The sequence below is a fragment of the Arachis ipaensis genome, chromosome B1, assembly GCF_059453495.1.
Source record: "Arachis ipaensis isolate K30076 ecotype BB chromosome B1, ASM5945349v1, whole genome shotgun sequence".
Lineage (NCBI taxonomy): Eukaryota > Viridiplantae > Streptophyta > Magnoliopsida > Fabales > Fabaceae > Arachis > Arachis ipaensis.
The window spans coordinates 11,111,862-11,138,396 of record NC_142436.1 but is presented as its reverse complement, the minus strand read 5'-3'; the positions used below and the strand labels follow the sequence as shown (position 1 = coordinate 11,138,396).

The 26,535-nt window shown below is 36.2% G+C and overlaps 2 protein-coding genes and 1 long non-coding RNA gene across 3 annotated transcripts in view; 1 reads left to right on the top strand and 2 right to left on the bottom strand.

The window, feature by feature from the left end:
• Positions 1 to 2,349: 2,349 nt before the first annotated feature.
• On the bottom strand, positions 2,350 to 2,814 carry LOC148575704 (uncharacterized). Its single transcript, XM_088502508.1, has one exon. The coding sequence runs from the start codon at positions 2,812 to 2,814 to the stop codon at positions 2,350 to 2,352; it is 465 nt and encodes a 154-aa protein (XP_088358634.1).
• A 5,641-nt stretch (positions 2,815 to 8,455) lies between these two features.
• Positions 8,456 to 26,535, bottom strand: part of LOC148575702 (naringenin 8-dimethylallyltransferase 2, chloroplastic-like) — a 34,525-nt gene continuing 16,445 nt past the window's right edge. The window contains exons 6-12 of the mRNA XM_016327299.3: positions 16,528 to 16,617; positions 16,269 to 16,370; positions 15,982 to 16,077; positions 15,787 to 15,858; positions 13,844 to 13,939; positions 8,879 to 8,983; positions 8,456 to 8,567 (exon numbers count right to left, since the gene is read on the bottom strand). Coding sequence (XP_016182785.1) covers positions 8,526 to 8,567; positions 8,879 to 8,983; positions 13,844 to 13,939; positions 15,787 to 15,858; positions 15,982 to 16,077; positions 16,269 to 16,370; positions 16,528 to 16,617 — 603 coding nt within the window. The 3' untranslated portion in view covers positions 8,456 to 8,525. The remainder of the gene's footprint in view (positions 8,568 to 8,878; positions 8,984 to 13,843; positions 13,940 to 15,786; positions 15,859 to 15,981; positions 16,078 to 16,268; positions 16,371 to 16,527; positions 16,618 to 26,535) is intronic.
• LOC148575703 (uncharacterized) lies at positions 24,107 to 26,361 on the top strand. Its single transcript, XR_015902230.1, has 4 exons — positions 24,107 to 24,275; positions 24,367 to 24,421; positions 24,510 to 24,638; positions 26,067 to 26,361. It is a non-coding gene; the product is annotated as an uncharacterized LOC148575703 (long non-coding RNA).

Here is a 26,535-nt window from a genome sequence, read left to right as displayed (position 1 = left end):
CTGCTCAGGGGGCCGTCATAACTAGAAAGGCTAAGTCTGCTTTGGCGGGGGCCCGGTCTCTTGAGGTGAAGCTTGAATCTGCTATTGGCGGGAGCAGCTTTCAGCCGCCAAGGGCAGGGCTAAGTTAGCCGAAGAGAAGGCTAAGTCAGCCGAAGAGGAGGCCAAGGCTGCTGACGACAAGCTGAAGGCCACGGAGGAGAAAATGAAAACCTCTGACGCTGCCGTGGCCCGGCTTACTGAGCGGGAGCTTATCCTTGAGAGTCAACTTAACTCTGCTCAAGGTTGTGTTGCTGAATTGGAGAAAGAGCGTGATGTTGCTCTTTCCTCGGTCAAGACGGCTCAAGCTAAGACTGCTAATTTTAAGAAGAAGTATAAAGAGACCGTCAAGTAGGGCAAGAACGCCATCCTGATGACCGAGGAAGCTCTCAAGGCTCAAGTGAAGCTATTGTCTCCCGACTTTGACACCTCGGCAGTTAGCGTCTTCAAGACTCTCAAAGACGGAAAGATCGTCGACATTCCGAAGAAGTGACCCCTCATTGTAACTTGTGTTTTGTAACTTGTAATCTTTGCAACCTTTTTGTACTGTTCGAATCTGTTTGCCGCCTGGCCGGCATGTGAGAAACCGTTTACTTTTCCCGCCTCGTCGGCGTTTAACTTTCTTTTTGTTCTTTACCGTTTTGCTGGTAGTAAATATTTTTTACGAACATTTTACCATTTAGTTGGTAATTAGCAAAGCCAGGTCGTGACTTTCATTTTCAATGGCCGCTTATTTTGGCGTAGAGTTTCGTGGTTCCTGAGGTGATCAGTCCCGGGTTACCGTATTGATTTACTGGTTGTGGTGGTTTAATAATTAATGAATGCCGATGTAAAAGAGGAGATGACAAGTAGTTTATAAATGGTAATAGTAAATGGTCGAAAAGTAAAGTGGCTCAAACGCAAAATGATAGCGAGTATAGACAATTCGTCATAGAGGGTTCTTACTACGCCGACGAGTCTGTTCTAGGAATATAATCTTCTCAGATTGCCCGTGTTCCACGTCCTCGGAATTTCCTTGTCGTCCAGTTGTTCCAGCTTGTAAGCGCCATTGCCGATCACCTCTTTAACTCTATAGGGACCTTCCCAGTTTGCCGTTAGCTTTCCTTCTCCAGGAGTCGGGATCCTGATATTGTTGCGCCTTAGGACTAGGTCGTCCCGCTCGAACTCTCTCTTGAGCACCTTGGTGTTGTAGCGCAGGGCAATTCTTTGCTTTAGCGCCATTTCTGACATATGAGCCCTTTCCCTGGCTTCATCCACCAGGTCCTTTTCCACAGCTTCTTTGACTCCTCCCAACAATAGCTGTGGGCTCGGCTCACCGATTTCCACAGGTATAATTGCATCCACCCCATAGGTGAGCCGGAAAGGCGTTTTCCCGGTGGCCGACTGTTGAGTCGTGCAGTAGGACCAAAGAACTGAAGCCAACTCGTCTGCCCACGCTCCCTTCTTCTGGTCGAGTCGCTTCTTGAGGCCCTGCAAGATGACCTTGTTTGCAGCTTCAACTTGCCCGTTGGTCTGGGGATGCTCAACAGACGAGAACTTTTGCTTTATGCCCAAACTGGCAAGGAACTCCCCGAACTTTTTATCATCGAACTGTGTCCCGTTATTTGAGATGACGGCTTTCGGGATACTGAATCTTACTATTACCTGTCTCCACATGAACTTCCTGCAATTTTCCGAGGATATGCTGGCCAACGGCTCGACCTCTATCCACTTTGTATAATAGTCAATGGCTACTATCGGGTATTTGACCTGCCCTGCCCCGACCGGGAAGGGTCCTAACAGATCGATCCCCCATTGTGAGAAAGGTCGGGAGGCCGTCAGCAGGCTAAGTTCAGTTGCTGGCGCCTTGTGGAAGTTGGAATTCTCCTTGCATCTTTTACACCTTCTCACGAACTCCTTAGAATCCGCCATCATAAAGGGCCAGTAATATCCAGCTCTTATGAGTTTCCTGGCTAAGGCCTTCCCTCCGATGTGATGGCCGCAGCACCCTTCGTGGACTTCCATAAGGACGTAGTCCGTTTGGTCGGGGCGCAGGCACTTCAGCAATGGTTGGCTTAGTCCTTTTTTAAACAACTGGCCCTGTATGATTGCATACTTAGCCGCTTCTCGCCTTATTGCCTTGGCCTCCTTCTCGTTGCTGGGGAGCTTGGCCTTCTCCAGGAAGTCGACAATCGGGTCCATCCAGGAGGGATTTGCCTGGGTCAGATGTAAAGCCACTATCGGTTCTTTTATCAAACCCTAGATGAGAGACCGGTTGCCCGTTCCTGGTTTTGTACTCGCCAGCTTTGACAGGAGGTCTGCCCGTGTGTTCCTTTATCTCGAAACGTGTTGGACCGTGACCTCCTCGAATTTCTTGCTCAATTCTTTGGCTTTCTCCAGATATTTTTGTAGCACCGAGTCTCTGTCTTGGTAGGTCCCATTGATCTGAGAGGTCACGACCTGCGAGTCGCTACATATCTCCAACCGGGTAGCCCTGACCTCTTTTGCTAGAGTTAGTCTGCCCAGCAGGGCCTCGTATTCTGCCTGGTTGTTCGATACTGGGAACTCAAAATTGACTGACTGTTCGTATACAACTCCAGCTGGATTTTCTAAGATGATTCCTGCTCCTCTGAACGTTTGGTTGGATGCTCCGTCCACAGGGAGCTTCCACCGCGTGTTTGGTGCCCCGGTCGGATCTTCCGTAACTTCTACTAGGAAGTCAGCCATGGCTTGAGCTTTGATCGCGTGCCTAGGTTCATAATGGAAATCATATTGGGAGAGTTCCACAGCCCAAGTCATCATTCTTTCGCCAGATCGGGCTTCTGGTGTACTTGTCGGATCGTCTGATATGTCCTAACGACTACTTGGTGACCCTGAAAGTACTGTCGTAGCCGTCGCGACAAGGTTAGGAGCACATATGCCACCTTTTTCAGCTTGCTATACCTTAGCTCCGCTCCTTGTAGTGCTTTACTCACAAAGTATATTGGTTGTTGGTCCTTTCCCTTTTCTCGCACCAAGACTGCCGCCAAGGCTTCATCAGTTACAGCCAAATATAGGTACAGTGTTTCTCCATTTCTAGGCCTTGCTAGGACGGGCGGGGTCGAGATTATCTTTTTGAATTGTTGGAAAGCCTCCTCACATGCCGGGGTCCACTCGAGCGCGATCCCCTTCTTCATCAGGTTAAAGAAAGGTAAAGCCTTAGCCGCCGACGCGCTGAGGAAACGGGACAGTACGGTGAGTCTGCCCGCCAACCTTTGGACATCTTTCATGCTTCTCGGGCTCTTTATCTGTAGGATGGCTTCACACTTTTCGGGGTTGGCCTCCACCCCCCTTTGGGTTATCATAAACCTCAAGAATTTTCCAGCTTCGACAGCGAAGGCACACTTCAACGGATTGAGCCTCATTCCGTGCCGACGAAGAGAGGTGAAGACTTTTTCCAAGTCACCTATGAGGCCGTCAGCTGTGTCGGTCTTGACCAAGATGTCGTCCACATATACCTCTACCGTCTTGCCGATGAGGTCTCTGGAGACCTTGTTCATTAACCTTTGGTATGTGGCCCCCGCGCTCTTCAGTCTGAACGACATTACTTTGTAGCAGTATGTCCCTCCTGGCGTTATGAACGCCGTTTTCTCTTTATCTGGCCAGTACATCAGTATCTGGTTGTACCTAGAATAGGCATCCATGAAGCTCAGATACCGGTAACCCGCCGCCGCGTCAACAAGAGCATCGATGTTGGGTAGGGGGAAGGAGTCCTTGGGACATGCTTTGTTAAGGTCAGAGTAATCCATGCACATTCTCCATTTTCCACTAGGTTTCTTAACCAAGACCACGTTCGACAACCAAGTCACGTAGTCGAGTTCCAGGATGAAGCTTGCTTCTAGTAGGCTGGCCGTCTGTTTGGCCACCTCTTCTGCCCTTTCTTGGGACATTTTTCTCCTCCTTTGAGCCACCGGCTTTGCCTCCGGTTTCACGGCCAGATGATGGACATGTCGGCCGAGGTCCAGGCAAACAAGTCGCCGTTGGCTCTGATCATCTCCATCAAGGGTTCTTTCAAATTGTGGGGTAGGTTCCTGTTTATGAAGGTAAACTTCTCTTCTGAGTCACCGACCCGGAACTTTTCCAGGTCCCCCTCTAGCTCCGGCCTGGGTTTGTCATCAACTCTGGCGTCCAAGTTGGCAAGAAAAATGCCCGATGCTTCTTTTGACTTCTTTCTCAGGGAGAGGCTAGTGTTGTCGCATGTGACCACCGTCTCCAGGTCTCCCCTGATGGTCCCCAGTGATCCATCATCAGCAACAAACTTCATTAGCAATAGCTTAGTGCAGATCACCGCTCCAAACTCGTTGATGGTCTTCCTCCCCAGGATGAGGTTGTAGGCCGTGGAATCCATTAAGACAACGAACTCCGCCATTAGCGACCTCTTCCCCCTACCTCTGCCAATGGAGACCGGGAGAGAAATTACGTTGTCTGGCTTGATGAAGTTGTCGCCTAGGCCTACCACGCCGTGTTGGTGGCCTTTCAGGTCGGTATCCCGCAGGCCCAGGGCATCAAATACATTACGGAATATGATATTGGAGTCAGCCCCTGTGTCTACCAAGATCCGCTTTACTAGGCCGGTTCCCACCCTGGCCGTGATCACCATCGGCGGATTCTCTACAACCTCATCGAACCACTGATCCTCGGGACCGAAAGATATCGAGGGTACCCTTCGGGAGGTCGGCGCGGGGCCAAAGGACATAGCTAGGACCTTGGCGTCATTTTTGCTGGCCGATTTCGATCTGGGGGGGACATCCCTTCCAATCACCACATTTACCACGGTGAGGCCCCGCTCGGCGTCCTCCTCGGGTTCCCGTCTTCGCCTTACGGCACGGCTTTTGTCCTCTGTTGATCGGTCCCTCCTCCTTAGTTCCCTTATTAGGTGAGAGAACTCGGCCAACTTTCCTTCTCGAATGGCCTGCTCCAGGGCGTCTTTCAGATCAAAACAGTCTTGGGTCTTGTGGTCATAACCCTTGTGATAATCACAATAGAGGTTCTTGTTTCCTCCCGTCCTGTCCTTGAGTTGTCGGGGCTTCGACAAGATGCCTTTGTCAGTGATCTGTTGATAGACCTCGACGATTGGAGCCGCTAGGGGGATGTAGTTAGTGAACTTCCCAACACGGGGAAAGGGTTTGAAAGTCTTGGCCAATCCTCCGTCTCTGGAGTGTTCCTTAGACCTTTCTCCGCCACTGGATGGGCGGGCATTAGAGTATGTGGGCTGCCGTTTATTGGCCGCCACAACCTAACTTACTTCTTCATCATTAATATATTCCCTGGCTACGTTCTAAATTTCCTACATCATCCAGACGGGCTTGGTAGTAAGGTGTGGTGTCTTATTCGTTCTCTGTCGCTTTCCCAGTCTTCGTCTTTGGTGTCTCTTGTTGGTGATCGGGTGTAGACCAAGGGGTCTCATTGTCTTCTTGGCGCCTCCCTGCTTTCCTGGCTTTGACGACTTTCACGGTTGGCTACTTCTCGCTCCAAGTTCTGCACCCTGTGGCGCAGCTCTTGTATTATCATGGCGCTGTCACTGCCTGTTCCTCCAAAGGGTCGCCCCTCTGGGTGTCGCAGGGGAGATCCGGGACCCTGTCGAGTGGGAGCTCCGGCAGCTACTCCACTACCTCGGGGATCCGTTTTCTCCTCGCGGGGCCCGGCTCTGCCGTCAGCCCCACCAGAAACCAAAACAAAGTCCATAGAAGCAGGTCCCCACAGATGGCGCCAATGTTCGGTAGGTCGGGTACCAGACGGTTCGGGGTAACTGGTTGGGTGTGAAGGTGAGTCCCTGCTTCAGTCTAAGGTCCTGGAAGTGAGCAGCGCGAGCAGCCGGCTTCCCAAGTTCTTCACGAGTGAAGGGGGTGCCACCTGCAAAGACACTCCGACGATCAAGTCAGTCTAGAGCACAGGTGGTGAAGAGAGAAAGTGATGGTGACGTACCTTGGGGGAGGGGTCGGACCCTCCCCTTATATACCTTGTCAGTAGGACAGGCCCCACGAGGGGAGGCCTCCTTCCAAGAAGCTTCGCTCCCCACAGCTGTCATGCAGCTGTCAATCAGGATGCGTGTCCGAATTGTGGACCGGGCGGGTTGCACGTCGACCCGGTCATGCGGATCGGTTTACCCGCGGACCGGGCGGCAATTGCACCCAGCTGGACTGGGTTGTAACATAAAGATACCATTTGCAGGTCAAAACTTAGCCATGGTAAACCACCCTATGCTGTGCCATCAGAGAAGTCACCTATTATACATCTTCTTTTAACTCATTTTTTTAATTTACTAATTTTATATTTATTTTAATAGGCCTCCAATATCTATTTTATCTACAAAAGAATTTAAAATTTTTCTAAATTCAACTCTAACATATAATTTCTATTGCTCGTAAGCCAACGGCTTGATAAACTTTTTTTTAGGTTTGTTTTTATTTTATAAAAAAATATTCAAAATGGCGATTTAACCCTCTTTCTCATAAATTTTTGAACTATTTTAGTTCTGTCTAGATTTATAATTTGATATGTAGTATTTTTCATTGCTGCTATAAGTTGATCAAGGAATTAAGAATTAAGCCATTGAAAATTCAGATGTTGCACAAATCCACAAATAAAGCTCAAATTCACAAAATTCTTCTTTAAAGAATAGATAGTGCACAAACTTACTGATTACACCATACTAACAAAAAATTTTGAGCTACACACTTGAATATATAGTTAATAGGGTTAAGTACGATTTTGGTCCTTAAGATAGGGGTTGAAAATTTTTTTCGTTTCCAATTTTTTTTTTTTGCTTACAAAATCGTCTCTAAGATTTAATTTAGTTTTAAAATCGTGCTTTTTACTAAAATTTTAATTTTATTTACCAAATTATCCCTAATTAAAAAAATATAAAAAAAAATAGGTTAAAGAGCTGAGAAACAGAGAAAGAGAATCACGCTAGAGGGTTTCACTTTTCAGGAAAGAAGAGGGAAAAGGGAAGGTGGAGAAGAGAAGGAGAAGGGAATCTACCACTGCTGCTCCTTGCTGCCGTCGCAGCTCGTCGTCGTTCGGTCGCTGGATCTCGTCATTGCTCCTCTGGGCTCGGCGGAGGTGCTCGATAGCGGTGGGTTCTGGTTCGAGGCCAGAACAGGAGAAGGCTTCGGTGGTTTTATGATGGTAGGTGGAGGAGAGGCTGACAGTGATGGTGGAGCTCAAAGAAGATGGCACGAACTGGAAGTGAGCCGAGGGAGGAGAAGAAGGCTTCACGCTGTGAGGGTGGTGGCGCTAGGGTAGCGCGAAAAGAGAAGAAGAAAAGGGTGGCAACACTGTGATGGCGGATCGGCCATGGGACAGTGAACAGAGGAGAGGAAGAAGAAAAGAGGAGAGGAAGAAGAAAAGAGAAAGGAGGGTGGTTTGGGTGGCTCGCCGGCGGCGTGGACGGAGGTGGTGACCGGGACTGGTTGGTGGAACTATAGGGTTCGGACAGGGGGGAACGCTTCGGTGGGTGAGGGTGGTTGGTGGTGAAGAGGGTAGAAAAAGGCGCTTCTGCTTCTATTATGTTGTTGATTCTGATTCCATTCTTCTTCTACTTCTATTATGTTGTTGATTTTTTATTATGATTCTTTTATATTATTGCTTCTGGTTGCTTCTGTTTCTGCTTGATTACATTGTTTTATTGTTTTATTATATAGATTTGTTGATTCATTATCCATTTTTTTTAATATTTATTACATTGTTTCATTGTTGTTGCTTCTGGTTTTGGTTTTGGTTTTGGTTTTAATTTTGGTTCTGGTTCTGGTTCTTCTGCTTGATTTTGGGGAAGAAGGTGAAGAGATATTTTAGTCCCAATTTTAAAACTAAATTAAACTTTAGAGACAATTTTATAAGTAAAAAAAGATTGGGGACAAAAAAAATTTTTAACCCCTACCTTTTTTTTTAAAAGTCAAAACAAGTTCAACATAATTGGTGGAGCATAAACTATAAAAAAATTTTTAGCCCCTACCTTAAGGACTAAAATCATACTTAACCCTTATTAATACTTTTCAATGAAACTTTTAATTTCCATTGTATCTGATCTCTATTGATATTAAAGATTTCTGTCCTTACAATTATTTTCTACTTAATATATTAGTAATTGTGCCTCTCTTGATAATTCATGACTCCATATGATTATATAGTATTTTTCAAGTTCACATTATAAATGTACTTGTTCTTGATTGAAAAGCTAGTTTCATGCAATGAATTTTTGGAATTTTGTCCTTAGATGTTTTTCCGTTATTTATGCATATGTGTGATGGAAGTTTTCCTATTCAAAATCGTAAAACATACATCCAAATATTTTCCATTTGATATTAAAGCAAAGTTGTTGACGAAAAACAATAATTACTAACAAGTTTATATATATAAAAATATATAATCAACCTGAATAACTATATATCTACAAAATTATTTATTGAACCACGATATGTAGCAGAAAAGTTTGCACTATTTATTATATGAATAATTCATCTGCATCTTCATCTCACGAGAAGTATAAGGATGTTCTCCACACAAAGAAGCTGAACAAATAAAATAAAATGAAATATGTGAATTATTAGCAATAACGTAACTTATATTCACAAGCATTCATAACTTTGGCCAACATTGACTTTTCAATGGCATCATAGTTCTCTTTTGGATAGTATCATCAATCACATAATAAAGTAATTGATTGAGTGGTTACATAAAAGGATCTTATTATCTTGTAAATATTAATGTATTAAAAATACAGGGTGAACTCATCATATAAATTTCATCATGAAATATTTTGGCTTCACCTAGAAAACTAATTTTTCATATCACTTTATAGTGTAGAGTAGTAATTGCATACCTTAAAGATAAACATATAAAAGGATTGGGAAGCATCTTTGCTCTTTAAATCTACCGAATTAGCACGGTACCAAAAGATCAAAGCCATGATGCCATGTGCTATCACCTAACAAAATTGAATGATACAATACAATCAAAACTGTTATAATAATGAAATAATCCTACTTTCACTTGATATTAGTAAACTTGATTATACGGAGGTACATATAAAGTACATGCATGGGAAAAAAACTGGTTACTAAACTAGTGTCTTAAACTCCTTATTTCATTTAAACGAAAGATTAAGTACGATTTTGGTTTTTAAAATATAGGTTGAAAATTTTTAACTTTTTTTTTATACAAATCGTTTCTATGGTTTAAAACCAAATTTTAAAATTGTCTTTTTTACTTAAATCTTAAAATTTTGGACCAAATTACCCATAACAAAAAAATTATAAAATAAAATAAAAAAAGAAAATAAGAGAAAGAAGAAGAAGAAGAAGCTATTCATGATTCACCTCTGCCTCCGTTTCCATTGCCAAAATTTTAAAATCAAGTTAAATCTTATGAATAATTTTAAAATCAAGTTAAAACCTTAAGAACCATTTTGTATATAAAAAAAGGTTGGGAACGAAAACAATTTTCGACTTATACCATAGGGATTAAAATCGTATTTAATTCTTAAATAAATTGATAAAAAATTATAAAGTGGTCTAAATTATTTCAAATCAATACTTTGATACTATCTTTCAAATTGAAAGGTCTATAATTCTAAATGCTGCAGTTATTATGAAAATAGACACGGTGTCATATTTCGGATATATAGGGTAAAATCGCATAAAATGCGCATCCTGATTACGTAGTACCCAAAATAAGTAATGGGCGCGTTGCTCCATATCGCAGCTGCACCAGGATAAGTCACATGGCCTGGATTAGGGGTGTGCATGGCCCGGCCCGGCCCGAAGACCCGGTCCGGTCCCGAGCACTTTAGGGGCTAATTTGATGTGATTTCATCGGGTTTAGGGTCGGGTATGGGTCTCAAAAGTTGACCCGGTCATTATTTCGGGTCGGGTCCGGGCCATAGCTCGGGTCACCCGAAATCGGCCCGGTGGCCCGGTCATCATACACAATTAATATTTTGTGTTATTAGTGATGGATGATGGCTATTATTATGTGAAATTTAAGTATTGTAAACTTTAATATTTTGTGTTATTAGTCATTATATATAAGACTATAAATTAATGTTTTATGTTTAAAATGCATAAGACTTTAGACTAATGCATAATTTTATGTTATTTGTATTGATTTAAATATTTGGTGTTATTAGGCAATATTAGTATTGATTATGGTTATACTTTAATTTTAGAGAAGGGTTACTTCTTATTATATTTTTCTAAGTAAATTTTACCATGTCAAATAATGGTTGGAGTCTTGGAAATTTGGATATTTTTACATGCTAACTTACAAGAAGGTATCAAGGTAATATAATGTTAACGGCCCGGTTTTTACCCGGTATAATCGTGGCCCGAAAGTGTATAGGTTTCATCGGGTCTAGGGTCGGGTTCGGGTCTAACAAATAGACCCGGTATATATTTCGGGCCGGATCTGGATCACATCAAACCTGGTTTCACCCGGCCCATGCACACCCCTAGCCTGGATACATGCATAGTGTGATTTTGGACTGTGTACCCGAGATGCTTGCGTTGGCTATAAAAGTGGGACTAGCCGAGATGTGATTGTTCATTTGATTTTTTTTTTTTTAGTTTCAAAAGTTTGAAAAACATAGATGGCTCAACGACGATACCAGAATATTAACAGCTAAATGCAACATAACATGTAGTTAGGACACTGAATTTTGAAGTTAGTTCATCTATCTCTTATTTAAATATTTAATTAGTTGATATATTATAGTATTTTGAGTTGTGTAATTTCTTCTAGTTGAATTTAAATCGTCAGAAAATATAGTAAAATAGTAACATATTAGTTTACCTTATTTTAATTAATTATTTGTTATTTTAACATTTTTGAGTTCAATAATAATTAGTTGATATGATAATTTACTTAGATGAGATGTGTTAAAAGAGCAGAACATGCTAAATTGATTAATTATATATGAAATAATTTTTAATCATAAATCTTTATGGTGTTAGGTTATTGTTAAATAATTGAATTATTTTATAGTTAGTTTTAACTAAATAATATATATTCCGTTATGTATAATGAATAATGAGAATTCACATTAAATAATTTAATTAGTTTGGTTAAATTTAATTAAATTATATTCTTAACTAATTTGTTGTAAAGAAACTAATTAATTATGCGAAATATGCGATAAGTTTCAAATGACTAAAAAATGGTATTTATACAGGCACTTTGGTTGCTCTTATCATGTTGGATGACATTGGGTATCCTACTGTCTGACATGCTACTACCGAATATCCGAGAGGCAGCGCTCGGACATGTAGAAAAGCTAAAGAATTTTATCTTCGACGATACTTTATGGAGCGGTGAAAACTGAAAACTCATACTTTTTATCTGCCTTGGGGAGAGGTCACTATCACACTCCAGGATGTGACATACCATCTTAGTTTGCACACGAAAAGTGACCTGATAGGTAGCTGCACTAGAGATTTTTAGCAGTTCTACCGGTACTCAACATGGCAGTAGATTGAAGACTTGCTCGATAATAGGCCACCACCCCTGCCAGAGGACAGGAAATAGGTTTTTGGGCAAAGGATGACTTGGCTGATGCAACTACCCTCTGTCAGTATGTCCGATGTTACCTACTTATGTTGATTGGGAGTTATTTGTTTACGGACAAAACGGCCAACCTTGTCCCCCTCAAATGGTTGCCCTTCCTGGAGGACTTTGATGCTTCTAGACGATTGTCTTGGGGCTCTCCATTGTTGTCGCACACATATCATTCATTGTGCAGCGCCACCTGGCGTGATACAACGGACATTGCCGGTTGCTTACAAATAGTAAAATACAATATTTACTAGTAGTTTAGATTTTGTCGTAGTGCTACACGAAGACTCCATAGACACCTAGCAGAGAATTCCTTGCATCGAAAATGGTATTTCAGTCTATCCGACTCTAAAATCATGTATTCAGCGTTTCTTCGAATACTGTAATTCTTCATTGCCATTAGTATAGCATCTCTACTCCTAAATCTGTAGTCCACTTGAAATTTCACCCCATCATCCGTGTTGTAATCTTTGTTGTTGTCAAGATTGAAAGAGTTCTCTAGTTGCATCACATCCAAATTAAGAGTGTGATAATGGCTTGAAACTTTTGATAATTGTGGAATGGCTAATAGGGGGAGGGGGGAAGAAGAAACCAAGCACCCCCACAAGTTGGAGTCTCCGACTCATACTCTCCAAAGGACTCACTCTCATTGGACGACCCAGTTTCGGCCACATAATTCAAATCAAACTCAAGTCTACGTCAATATTATCTCGAGGATCAGCGCAGTGAATCAGCCTCGCCACTACCGGAACTGCTTCGAGTGTTGCAGAAGACAACCCAGAACAAACACCTATGTTATAAACCTCATCATACCACTCCATATCATCAGACATTATACTAACGTGTTTATAGGCTTCAACCCAAAACGTCTTATTAATGAAACCGCCACCAGACAGTGGTGATAGGAATCTATATGTTTCTATGCGAAATTCCTTTGAACCAATGGCCCTTATGTTGCTCAAGATGACCAGCTTAAACGCATCTAGCTAGAGAATCAACACGACAAGTGTGCAACATTAGATCAGTTGAATTGCACTCAAATATCACTCCCTTTTCACCGTTTCTAATGATCCCATTAGAATAAACTACCACACACACAAAAATTATTACTAGTCATTTGTATGAGAAATAAGAAGAGGAGGAATTGATAGAATTAAGATGAATTTAGTGTGATAAATGGTTAAGCCAAGAATCTACTTATATAGAACTTTTTTTGTATGTACTTATCTAGGATACAAAAAATCCTATATATTTATACACGTATCTCGGATACAGTGACTCGGATTCGATTTTGGCTATATTTTAGTTACAATGCACCCGATTTATACACAACTGTATAGTTGTATCATATTTTAGGTGCACCCAATTTTTGTTTTTTTTCCCTTAGTATATCCCGAATACATAATTTTCAATTTGTGGGTTTAACGCATTTTTTGTCTCTATATCCAAAATATGTAACCCGTATGCATATTTGTAATTTTTTTTTACGTTAAATGTATTTTTGCAAGTATTATATTTATTTAATTTAAATAAAAAAAATCCGAATATACTAACAAAAAGAATTGAAATCTTATTATTTAATTAGCAAAATTAGGGGATTGAGGAAGGCCACTTAAGCTAACATAGAGTAGTTTATTTATTTATAAGGTATTATAAAATAAAATATTTTTCTTGAAATTTCTACTTCAAGTAGCCACTAAATATAAAGAATAAAATACTGTTTTAGTTCTTAACGTTTGAAATATATATTTTATTTTTATCTCAAATATTTTATTTCGTCTTATTTAATCCCAAATATTTCATTTTGTTCCAAAATTAGTCCTCTAGTCAAAATAATTTAAAAAAAAAAAACTTTTTCTCCGTTATAATTTTGTTTTTTTTTTTTTGTATATAAACAAAAATTGTAATTATAGTGTGTCATACTAGTTGTTGTAGTATGAAATTTATCTATATCTAGTATTGTAATTGAAAATAAAGCATTAGCCTTTAAGGAGATAATTTTGAAATCATGAGAAAAAAAAATATGAAATTTTAAGGTTGATCGAAAGTGGATAAAATAAATAAAGAAAATGAAAGTTTACTTATTATCAACATTAACTAAACTTCTAGTTATTGGAATAAAATTACAATAATCTATGTTCCAAGAAAAAAGCAACAACAATAATAATAATAAACCTCAAAAGAAAAATGAATATTAGAACTCCAGAATTATAAGTTAAGCAAGTGAATAGAACATTACCGTAACAATTTTACTCCATAAGAAGGAAGATGTTGCTCCCATGATAATGGCAATTCCATAACCCATTTCAAGAAGTAAAACACACAACCAGAATACCTAAAACAAGATTGATAAAAAAGGAATTTAGAAATATGATAGTATGATATAGAGTTTAATTTTAATACACTAATAGTATAAAATATTTTATAATCATTTAATTATATTTGTTTATTAGATAATTATTTACGTAATCAATGTTAAAAATAGTTATTTTACTAATGTTGTATTACATGACTGAATATACATATAAAAATTAGGGATAAGTATTGTTTTGGTCCCTGACGTTGAGGGTCCGAATCGAAACCGTCCTCATTGTAATTTTGGATTTAAAATCATCTTTAACATTTTTTTCATATTAAAATTGTCCTTTTTAATAAAATTTTTTACTTTATTACTAAATTACCCTTATTAATAAAAACATTATAAAATTAAAAAAAAAAACACGGGAGGGGCAGGAGAGAAGGGAGAAGGGAAAAGGGAAAGGACGAGGGGCAGGGGAGAAGGAAAAAAGGAGAGGGGGAAGGGGGAAGGAGGAAGGGGAACAGCGGAAGGGGAACGGCGGCGGTGATTTTTAATTTTTGCTTCTGCTGCTTCTACTTTTTGCTTTCCGATTCTTCTTCTGTTTTTGCTTTCTTGCTTTTAATCAGAAATAAAATCAAAGAGCATTTGAAACATCCATTGCACAAGGAGCATGATAAGTTCTTCTGCAGGATTTGACATAGCATCCAAGTGCAGAAAGCTAATACAAAATATACAATAGTTAAAATGCTAAAAAATGCATACAAGAAACGATGTAGAAACGATGTTTATTGTTCTTCAACCTGGCTTCAATTCAACTGTGCAAATTGGGAAGAATAGATCAAAGCACTGAGGCAAGCATAAACACAGTCAAAACGATGTAGTGCACAAGTGCCATTTTTGCCTGAATCACAATGTAAACTGCGTGGCCCTTAAGGGACATATGAAAGAACTATGCCCATCTAAAACCAAAACATCATTGGTATCAACACCAGCAACAAAAACCATCACAAACAAGTCTTCAAAATTGGAGAAAGGTATTATATGTGAAGACAATGCAAAAGAAGAAGAAGAAGTAGCAGAAGAAACTCAAGCAGAAGCTCAGAAACAGAAAGCAGAGATCAAAGAAGAAGCAGATGAAGAAGAAGGAGGAAGCAGATTCAGAAGAAGAAGCAGAACCACCGGAGCAGCGGCGTGGTCGAATCGACGGCGACGGCTCAGCGGCGTTGTCTCCCGAGGACGACGAGACGGCGGCGGCGGCGGCGGCGGCAAGCCCTAGGGTGTGGTCTCCTTTCCCTCTTCTCTTCTCTCCCGTCGCAACCCCTCTCTCCTTTCTTTCGGCGACGCCAACGGCGGCGAGCCCTAGCGGCGTGGTCTCCTTTCCCTCTTCTCTTCTCTCCCGTCGCAGCCCCTCTCTCCTTTCTTTCGGCAATGGCGACGGCAGCTCCAACCTTCGCCGGCGCCGTCCCCCTCCCCCCCCCCTTCCCCTTCCCCTCCCCCTCCCCCTCTTCCTTTCCCCTTTCCCCTTTCCCCCTCCCCTCCCCTCCCGCTTCGTATACCCTTTCCCCTTTCCCCCGACGCGTTTTCTCCCCCCCCTCCCCACGCGTTTTCTTTTATTTTTTTTTAAATTTTATAAATTTTTTATTAAAATAGGGGTAGTTTAGGAATAATATAAAAAATTTTATTAAAAATGACAATTTTAATATGAAAAATAACATTAAGGATGATTCTAGATCAAAAATTAAATCGGAGACAGTTTCGATTCTGACCCTCAACGTTAAGGACCAAAACAATACTTATCCCTAAAAATTACTTTTATTTTGAGATTACATCAAAATTAAATTTGTATAACATAATCATGAGATATTCCAAGAGATTAGAAATACCCGCTTTGGACCTAAGCGTATGGACAAATTTTGTAAACCTGCAGCTGTGTCTCCTTCAATGTCAGGTATGTCCTATTTTATCCCACAAATTATTATTTATTAGGACAGGAAATTAAAGCAAAAGTCCTATTAGTGTTAATATATATATATATATATATATATATATATATATATATATATATATAAGTTTCTTACCTTAAACAACATGATGACTAAATAGTAAAAGCTCATGACCACAATGGTAAAGACTATTGATCTTGGAAATATAGTTGTCTTCTCGAGAACATAGATCTAGAATCAAGCATTACATTTGAACAAAAAAAAAATCTTAGACTTCTTTGAACTCCAATTTGCTATATTGAAAATTGATTATACTATTGTTAACTTAAAAATGTCTACGCTTGATTCATTATTGCTTCCTTTTAATTATCTCTAAAATGCTAGTTGCAATGTAAAGAGAGTATAATTATGTAAAGTAATACCTTCATATGAAGAAAAGGTGCAATGTTATTTGCTATTAGCATAGGTGGTACAGTTGACAATAGTGTAGGAATTGTAAATTTCTTCCATCTTAAAAGTGGCAACTGAAAATTTTTAGATGTAACATAGTTATATTAATAATAATGTATTCACCATAAAATTAATATTACATATATGAGAACATTAAAAAGTAGTGTATGTGAGGCGATACCTTTAAATCCTCATAACGTTTTTTTATTTCGATGAATATAATGAACTTACATTAATTGAATAACCTGTCATTGCCACAAAATACATAACGAGACACCAAAGCAATGGCTTTGATTTTGTTATCCACCCAAGTCCAAAACCCTGTAGGAAAAAAAACAAAGGCGAAAAACATATATAAAGGATAAGCCACATTTTCTATTTGTTAACTATAATTATCTTTAAATATCTCTTGTTTCTCATGTTAAAAAAAATGCTATATTATTTTTATTAATATTTGATTAGTTCAAAATATTAAAGACTGAATTTTAAATTTTAAATTTTAAACTTTAAAGATTAAATTTTAAAATCTAATAGTATAAAAATAAAGTATTAGTCTAAAATATTGACTAAAATTTGATTAAAAGGGTTGGTCCCTAATATTTCTCATCAACAAAATTGTTAGTTTTTTACACTTACAAATTGGTTGCTTTATATGTCTTATAATTAGAGTGCAGATATTTTTGCCAAATCACTAAAACAAACGAAATTTTGATCCAACAATATTGTAGTGAATGCTACCCGTTGCAGCTTGACAACTGAAATACACAATGCATTTTGCTAAAAAGCTAAAAAGTGTAGCTAAATAATATATAAAATGTTGTAAATTTTATTAGATTTTGTTGAGTTTGGAAACAATAATTTTTTTTGTCCATGATACTGCTGGCCAATTCGACAGGTTAAAAATTAATCTGTCGCGAATTTGAGCTCCATTTAAGGGTCTACCACTAGTCAATGGGTTGCTACATATACAAAACGAGATTCAAATCCTTGACACTTATTTAAACAAACGAGTGAGCTGACCATTTGACCAACTCAAGTTGATTGCAAACATAGATATTTAATTGGACTAATAGTCTAAAGTTGGTTTGATAAATATTTTATTGGTACAGGCCCATAGTAGTATTGATGTTGACAAAAATGAGCCAAGCATTTTCAGGTGGTCTTGTGTGTACAAAGAATTGAGATGAGAGTTGATGCCTTTTTGTTCAACAAAGACACACAACAAGGCTCATCTCACCGGTAAAATCCAGTTCGGATAGAAAAAAATGTAAAGAAGAAAAATGTGTTTCTAGGCAGCTGAAGCCTAACTCAACTTGTTAAATCATATGTCTCTTAATATACTGCACTTGGATTTAAATTTTGGTGAGTGCATCAAGTATTGAATATGAACTCTTATGTGTGTTGTGTGAGTGTGTTGTGATACTTAGGATCAAGGTAGAGAAAATCGAGATTTTACGTGAAATCGAAAAAATAAATAAAAAACGTAAAACGTAAGATCTTAACAAGATTTAAATCGTAAAATCGTCAGATTTAGTACAAATTTCGTAAAATTGATAAACTCATTTAAAATCGTAATATCGGAAGATTTTAAGAGTTAAATCGAGATTCTAGCTACTATGCTTAGGATTGGGTTGTCCAATCCACTTGACAAAAAAAAAATGAAAAATGTGTTTCTCTTCGTCAAATGGATGGAGGAAAAAGGATATTTCTTATAGCTAAAGTTAAAAAATCAATGGTGCTGATGCTAGCAGTACAAGCCAAAGAACCCTAGCTATATCTATATCACAGTGCACAACTAACCATGATCCTCTGTCACTATCACCTATGTCCGTGCCATACTTGCTTATCCACCATCTCTGCATCTTGCAAAACGCCTCTGATGCCATTTGTGCAAAACCACTGCTGTTGCGTTTTGATTTTGAAGGAACAAGACAACCATGATCTTGTTCTTGTGGTACGGTGCAGAATTTTGTCACTAAGAACAACTTTAACTTTTGGAAGCATTATCCTTGTACAAAAGAGTGTAATCGCCAGAAATTGAAGACTATTGAGTGAGAATGAAAATTCGAATTTTTCAGAGCTTTTAAATTATCTCTATCTCCTCTTTCGTGATGTTATATTGAACATTTTTCTTGATCTGTTATCTTTTTTGATTCCTTATGGTAAAATATATTAGGTGAGGTATTTAAAAAAGTCATGTAAGAGAAAAAGTAAAGAGAGTAGAACTTGGAGAAAAAGCTATTAAATATATCGATCTCTTTTAATGTATTTTCTGTTTTGTGTCATGATCTTGAGAGGTTTTTTTTATTAAGTTAGGTGAGTACTTAGTGTTGAGAGTCTAGATTAGAGAGCATAGCCGAAACAAGCTTGGTTAGAAGTTCGTGAGTTCCTTGATAGGATTAGGAAGAATCATAAGAAATTGGTGTTTGTAATCTTTGAAAAAGATAGTGAAAATTCAACCATAATTGTGGTCGAGACTGAATGTAGGTCACATTGCACAAAATGATTAAATCAGGTGGTGCAAGCTTCTCTTCTCTACTCTTTTTATTCCCTTTGATATGAGACAACATTATTTTATTTTTTACATAATTGTTAAACCAAATTTAACTGTGATTTGCTTTTAAATTTATTTTAATGTCTAAGTTTAAAAATTAAAAAGACAGTTTAAATTCAACTCTTTTTTTTTAAGTCATTAAAAACCTTTAAATTTAAATGTGTTGAGTTAAGATTATTTATGTTATTTTTTTTATGATAAATATAATTATTGGGTCATTTAAATATAGTTAACATATTTTTTCTGTGTCTAATATAGTAATATGTATGTTAAGAGTGATAGGTATCAAACTCATAGACAAGGCGAATGTCCAAGAGATCACAATGAATGGAGGTGATATTAGAGTGATCCCGATTGTATTTTGACTGAAGGGAAAGAACAGATTTGGAGAAATTCATGGTATCAATTATGAGAAAGGAAATTGAGCAAATTCTAGCGGCTCACTTGACAAAAACAAAGGAGACAAGGACAATTAATGTGATGATCCTACAGTTGACCTAAGTAGAAATGAAAAAGACTTAGAATTATAAAGAAGAAAAAGGGAAAAACAACTAGGAAAGTTATATCATCTATTAATAATGACAGTAAATCCGGTGGAATTTGTCGAGTCAATCCGTCAAACCCGCCAAAAGAACAGGTCAAGCTAGAATTTTAGCGGGACAAGACCAAATGTTATTTTATCTTTTATTAAAGAAAAGAGTAATTAGTGTTACATAAATTAATAACTATATAATTTTTAAATATATTTTATTCATTTTTTATTTTTTTAGTTATTAGCTTTATTTATTTTATTTTACACTTTCATATACATTCTTAAATTATGTGACTTATTTCTTAAAATAAAGATGATTTTATTGACTAATATTATTTTGAATAATTCTATTGAAATTAAAAATAAAGATATAATAAAAAAATTATATTGTAATTTGACTATTTTTTATTTGTATTTAATTTTTAAATTATTTTTTTTTAATTTTAATTAATTATTTAAAAAAATTAAGCTAGTTAACTTGCCAACCCGTCATAAAATGGAGCAGGCTAGCATTTTGAACTCACTTTATATAGCAGGATGGGTCAGCCTACCCCATTATTTGTGGCGAGGGGAGGCGGCGGGCTACCTGCTTTGCCACCCCCATTAGTTAGGCTGCGTTTGATTCTAAGAACATGACAAGACAAGACAAGACACTAGGAATAAAACACAAAAGATAAGTCATAAAAATTAGTGTTTTTGCATTGTATTTTGTTTGGTGTTAAATTAGAATAAATTATGAAAGTTCAATTTGCTTTTATTTTTTTCATACACAAAATTTAGAAAAAAATACAATAATAAAAAATATAATTGTAAAAAATTGATAACAATAATGAAAGAAAAAATATAGAATCAGTTATGTCTTTTGTTAGTGACGTTATGTACTTTTTATTAGGAAGAATACAAAATACACTAATTTAGTATCTCTATATATAATATTTTTGTCTGTAACTCATTTGTCAAAGATAATTTTAGATATCTTAATTCCTACTTCAATGTCCCATATTTATAAACAAACACAGCTTAGTGACAATATTTCTCTTCATATTTAAGTTTATATTGCAGACCAAATTTTCATTCTAAGAGTTCTAAAAATTCTGTAAATATCATTGAGTCTAGTCTTAGGATTATTCAGTTTTCTTCTTTCTTATTTCTATAAAGAAAAAAGTCATAGTATTAAAAGAGAAATCAACAAAAGTCATAAGAAAAAAAAGGTAAGAGATTAAGAAAAAAAGTCATAAAATAAATTTTATTTGTATCTTTGTGTCTTGATGGAAAGTGCATTGGTTTAGAGTTCATTCTTGACATTAGAATTCAGGTTTGAGTTTAGCCCTGGCATTTGTGACTCAAGATTTAAGTCAAGTTAGCATTCTAGAAGCTTGGTTTTAAGGTTCATTATTTGTTTTGGTGTTGAAATTAATTTTGATTCTTTTGTTTTGCTTTTGAGTTAATGATTGTAATCAATTGATGATTATAGTAAAATTTTAACATTATTATAGTGGAGACTAAACGTAGATTTTATTACTTTTAGATATTGAACTAAAATATATGGCTGTAAAAATTTTTATTTCTTTCTCTAATTTGTCCATTAAAAGAATAGACATGTCATACTGCATTTATTATAATTGTTTAGGTGTGTATAATTATTTTGGTTTACCTAATTGATATTTTATTAACTATTAATTGTACTATTTATTATAATTATTTTTTATGTGTGATTGTTTAATTGTTTGTTTGATTGTCTGTGTTTGTGACTTATTGGTTCGAATTATGGTGGAGTGTGGTAGCTTGTAAGTGAATTGATTATATGTCGAGTCGAAGGTCGTGATTGGATAAAGTATATGTCTCAATAAGTTTGGTGAAAATTGATATCTATTTTGACTTGTGGTGGTGTGATTTGATTATTTTTTGTTTTGAACGGATAATCACATGACATGGAAATAGAGATTGAGGTTTGGTGAATGAATGAGTAAAGAATTGGATGGAATTAAGAATTTAAATAAATTGAATTAAAGAAAGAATTTATAAGACGAGCAATGATCACTACTGCTAAAAGGATTTTGATTATATACATATATCCTTCTATAACAATTCTTAAACTCTTCTGGTGAGACCGTGTGGTTTAGTTCTCACCCCCTACAGCTGTATCTTTTCAGGAAATAGATGAAAAAGTTAACGAAGATTTTATTGAATTTTCAATTGTACTGTATCTATTTATAATATCTTAATTATTGTTTTCTCTCGTAATTACTGTTATATTTTTATAAAAAGGATAGGAGTCGTGATTGTATTGATATGTATGTATGTATTATGTAATATTTGTAAGCTACTTGTATAAAGAATCTTTGTATCTATATATGTACATGTGAAGTGTTGTGATTAATTTGTATGTACGTGTGTATAAATGAAAAAGTATTTCTGGTTTTCAAAGAAAAATTCGATACAGTTTCGAGTTAAAGCTCCTATTTTATTATTAAATATATGGAAGTCGTCATAATCTCCTCGCTATCAGAGTGGCACAGCCGAAAGTGTAACATTCCAATACCAAGGGTGTTAGTGTGTTACACCTGAAGTCCAAAATTGAAACCAAAAATGAAGAGACAGAAGACAACATGTTCAAAGATGATCAGATTCAACTTTGTAAAGAGATTGAGAATATTTATGAAATAAAGACAAAAAATATGGTTAATTTAGAAAAGATAAAACATAGTTGAACCAAGTAATCTGTCATTATTGTAAAAAAATGAGAAAATTTCACTCCCCTCTCCTACGAGATGTTAAAATGACACTCCCCTCCCTTCTATTTTATAAATGTACATTCTCCTTCCTTCTAACTTTTAAAAAGCCTCCTCTTTAATCCATTTTAAATTTTTTGTGTTAACTAATATTAAACCTATCTATTTTTTAAGAAAAATATTTTTTTTTGAAAAAATATCCATTAGCAAAACTTTTATTTTTTATTATTAATTTTTGCTTACTAAAATACCCTTTTAATAAATTATTTTTTATTGATTAAATTGTATTTTTATTAAAATACTTTTAAAAAAATTAATAATTAAATTACTTTTTTTTAAGATACCTACCCTTCAATAATTTTTTAATTATTAAATTGTGATTTTACCAAAATTTTTGTTAACAATTATTTTTATATTTTACTATTAATTTTTTGATATTAATATATATTATTTTAACATTAAATAAAAAAAAAATCTTACCACTCTTAATATATATAAAAATTAATATATATTGATATTGAAAAATAATTTTACTAAATTTTTTTATTTAATGTTAAAATAATATATATAGATATCGAAAAATTAATAGTAAAATATAAAAAAATTGTTAACAAAAATTTTGGTAAAATTATAATTTAATAATTAAAAAATTATTGAAGGGTATTTTAGAAAAAAATTATATAATTATTAAATTTTTTAAAAAATACAATTTAATCAATAAAAGAATAATTTATTAAAAGATATTTTGGTAAGTAAAATTTAACGATAAAAAATAAAATTTTTACTAATGAGTATTTTTTTAGAAATAATTTATTTTTTTTTAAAAATAGATAAAGTTAACATTAGTTAACACAAGAAGTTTAAAATGGATTAAAGAAAAAGTTTTTTAAAAGTTAGAAGGGAGGGGAATGTACATTTATAAAATAGAGGGGAGTGGAGTGTCATTTTAGCATCTCGTAGGGGAGGGGAGTGTAATTTTCTCTAAAAAAAATTAGAACACTTTAAAGTAAACTATCTATTCGTGAAGAAGTACAAGAAAACAAGAGAAAAGAAGAAAATACTAATGATATCATGGAAAGATTTAGAAAATAAACCTAAAACAGATGAAGAGGAGAAATAAATTTGTCTAATGGCAAATGACAAACAACCTGTTGAGGAGGTAAACAATTTTGTTCTTACCATTAATGAACTCTATGAAATTATTGATGATGATTGAAAATTTTAGCAAGCTTCTTTCTAAATATAATCTACACAAGAAAGAAAATGAAGCCTTTAAAGGTGAATTTTTCTCTCTGCAAAAGACTAGGAAAAAAAAGTTATGAAGTAAATTTCATTTGTATTGTGTGTTTTTGCATAAAGAATTCTGGTTTAGAGTTTATTCTTAGTATTAGAATTCATGTTTGTGTAATTGTGTTATATCTTGACGTGTGTGATTGAGGATTTGTGTTGGCATTATGAAAGCTTGGGTTTTAAGCTTCATTTATTTTGGAGTTAGAACTAGTTTTATTTCTTTAATTTTGTTTTGTCTTTGAATTGAAGATTGTCATCAGTTAATGATTATAATTCAATTCTATTATGGTTGTGATAAAATTAGATGTAAGTTTCATTACACATAGAAGTTAAATTTAGATACATGACTGTGTTAATTTTTATTCTCTTCTTTGACCTGTACAATTTGGTATGAGATAAAATAAATTTTTTTTTTACATAATCTATTTTATTGCGGTTATAACAAATAAAGGTAAAATTCTTAACTGTAAACCCTGGTTAAATTAGTAGATAATTAGTCAATAAATTAATTTTTAATAAGGAAGATTAGAAATGTGAATATTATATTAAATTAGGATAGAGCTCATCGAAACGAGAATTTTGACACCAATTTCGAAGAAATCGGTCCAAAATTAGACCGAACGGGCCGAACCGGTTGAACCGGGCCCAAACCGGGCCCAACCGGACCAGCCCTTTAAGTGAACCCACGTTCTTCTTCTCCCCATTTTTGGCAGCGTCGAAGAGCATCAGGGAGAAGAAAGGAAGAACGTCAAAATTGTTACGTTAACTTCCGATCCCCGTAACTTCTCCGTCCGAGCTCCAATCGCCGCACCGTTTGCGGCCACGCGTTCACCGCGTCGAGCTCTACATTTCTACCGGAACAATTTCATAGGTAACTTGCTATTTCACTCTCAGCTTCATCTTCCCCCAATTTTCGAATTTTAAGTGGGAATATTGAATTTCTTTGATTTCTGATGTTTTAGGATCCAATTAGCTTGAGAGAAACGTTCACTCTTGCTTATGTGAAGCTTGGGTAAGGTGAGGATACGATAATTCTATTTTAATTTCATTAAATTTGAGCTTTGAGTATTAAATTGGGTATATATGTATTATGAATGTGTATTAGGTTGAAAATAAATAATTGGAGCTTGAAATTGTGAATACTGGAACTTGGAGGAAGCGGATTAGTTGAGTTTTGAGGGGCTGTCTTGGTTTTGAATAAATAGCTTTGGTCGTTACGTGGAAATCGGCTAAGGTATGGTTTAGGTTTCTTGCATTTAATATATAATGTTCTGTGAAAACTTAGGCTAGACGGCCATAGGATAAGTTGGAATGCAGGTGTATGTTTAATGTTTAGTAATTTGTTGATGAATATATTTGGTTGAAGTTTATTGGATAATTAGTTATTAATCTTGGATGGTGAATGTTATTGTTGATGAACATGGTTGGTCTAGTGCTAATGATTTGGTGAATTATTGATTTGAGATATTATGTGTTAGAAGCCTAGGGTTAGTGAACTATGATCCTTAGTTGAATTTTGGTTGTTGGATTTGAATATTGTGTGAATATAATTGTAAATCTGAAGTAGATTTATTGTGGTGACTGTTATGATGATGAGGAAGGGTATGTTGAATTGAAAAGAAAGCAGGTTTGGACCCGAAAAGGGTGGCAAAGTCCGAGTTTTAGAGGAGATGCTGCCGAAATTTTATAAAAAATTAGAGATTTTGTTTAGATGATTATTTAAAAGAGATTTAGATTTAAATGTTATATGGTTTGATTTTGAGTTATTAAGAAAGTGAGTATGTTTTAAGTTTGAAGTTTGATTCTTAGAAAAGAATGAATTATGTTTTGAATTGAAACTATTGATGGACGGAATGGGAGGTGTGATAATGAAGGATAAGGATTGAATATGTTTAATGCATGATGATGAATGAGATGCAATTGAGAATGATGTGGATGTTGAGGAATTATAATTGAATTATTTATATGGCTTATGAATTTGAATAATCTGAGATACGAGATTCCCTGGATTAAGTGCCGTGGCTTGCCACCACGTGTACCAGGTTGAAAACTCGATACTCTGTTGACCCTACGACGTAAGTGTGACCGGGCACTATATAAATTCCCGGGAATGTTACCCCCATTGAGCAATATTGATTATTTGAGAAAAATCTATGCATAGACTCTTGGGGATGCACGTCGGGAGACAGTCTAAGGACAATTCAGACTTGTCGGGTTGGCTGGATAACCGACAGATGAGCCTCATCAGCCATAGGACAGGCATGCATCATATGCATATTACTTGAATTACTTGCTTGTGTATTAACTGGGTGTGCCTAAATGTACTTGCCATGTTAAATGTATATTTGTTATCTGCAGTACTTGTAACCTTCTTGTGCTTGCCTTTGTCTGTTTAGTTGTCTGTGAAAATGCATGATGGAGTCGGAGGTATGGAGGAATGGCAGAATGGGATTTAGATTTAAGGTTAAGTTAAGTTAGGTTTAAATATCCTTAGTAAACCACCTTTTATGGTTTCTGTTTAATACTTTAAGCTCTACAATCTGAGTGTCGGCGTTCTAGGATTGCCTCTGGCATTCCCAGGACCTTATATATTATGTGTGTGGCACCTTTACCATACTGAGAACCTCCGGTTCTCATTCCATACTATGTTGTTGTTTTTCAGATGCAGGTCGGGAGCCATCTCGTTAGGCGTCTGGACTCTTAAAGCGGAGGGGTTACTGGATAGTGTTGTTGTATAGTTTTGTTGTACAGTGATGTATATATATGTACTTAGCTTTCTCTCCGCATAACTTGTCCTTTTTGATCCTCTTAGAGGTTTATGGAGAGGCAGGATTGTGTGTATGTACTTTTGGGTTTTGGATATGTATGTATATATGTGTAAATATTCTCCGGCCAGTCTTGACTTCGCAGGCTGAGTTAGGAGCTTGTTATTTTGTATCTTTGGCACTCTATTCCTACTTCTGTTATCTTATGTTTGACAGTTACAGTTTTCTTAGCATGCAAGTTAACTCGTTCCTTGAGCGTTGCGCTTTTATCTCGCGATTTTTATTTTCCCTATCCTTCAAGGCTCCTAGCATATTATAACTCTTCTGCTATTATATGTACTTATTTTATTTTAGAGGTCGTAATAC

Coding starts and splice junctions, on each gene's coding strand:
- LOC148575704 (XM_088502508.1), bottom strand. CDS start 2,814: ATGACTTGGGCTGTGGAACTCTCCCAATATGATTTCCATTATGAACCT.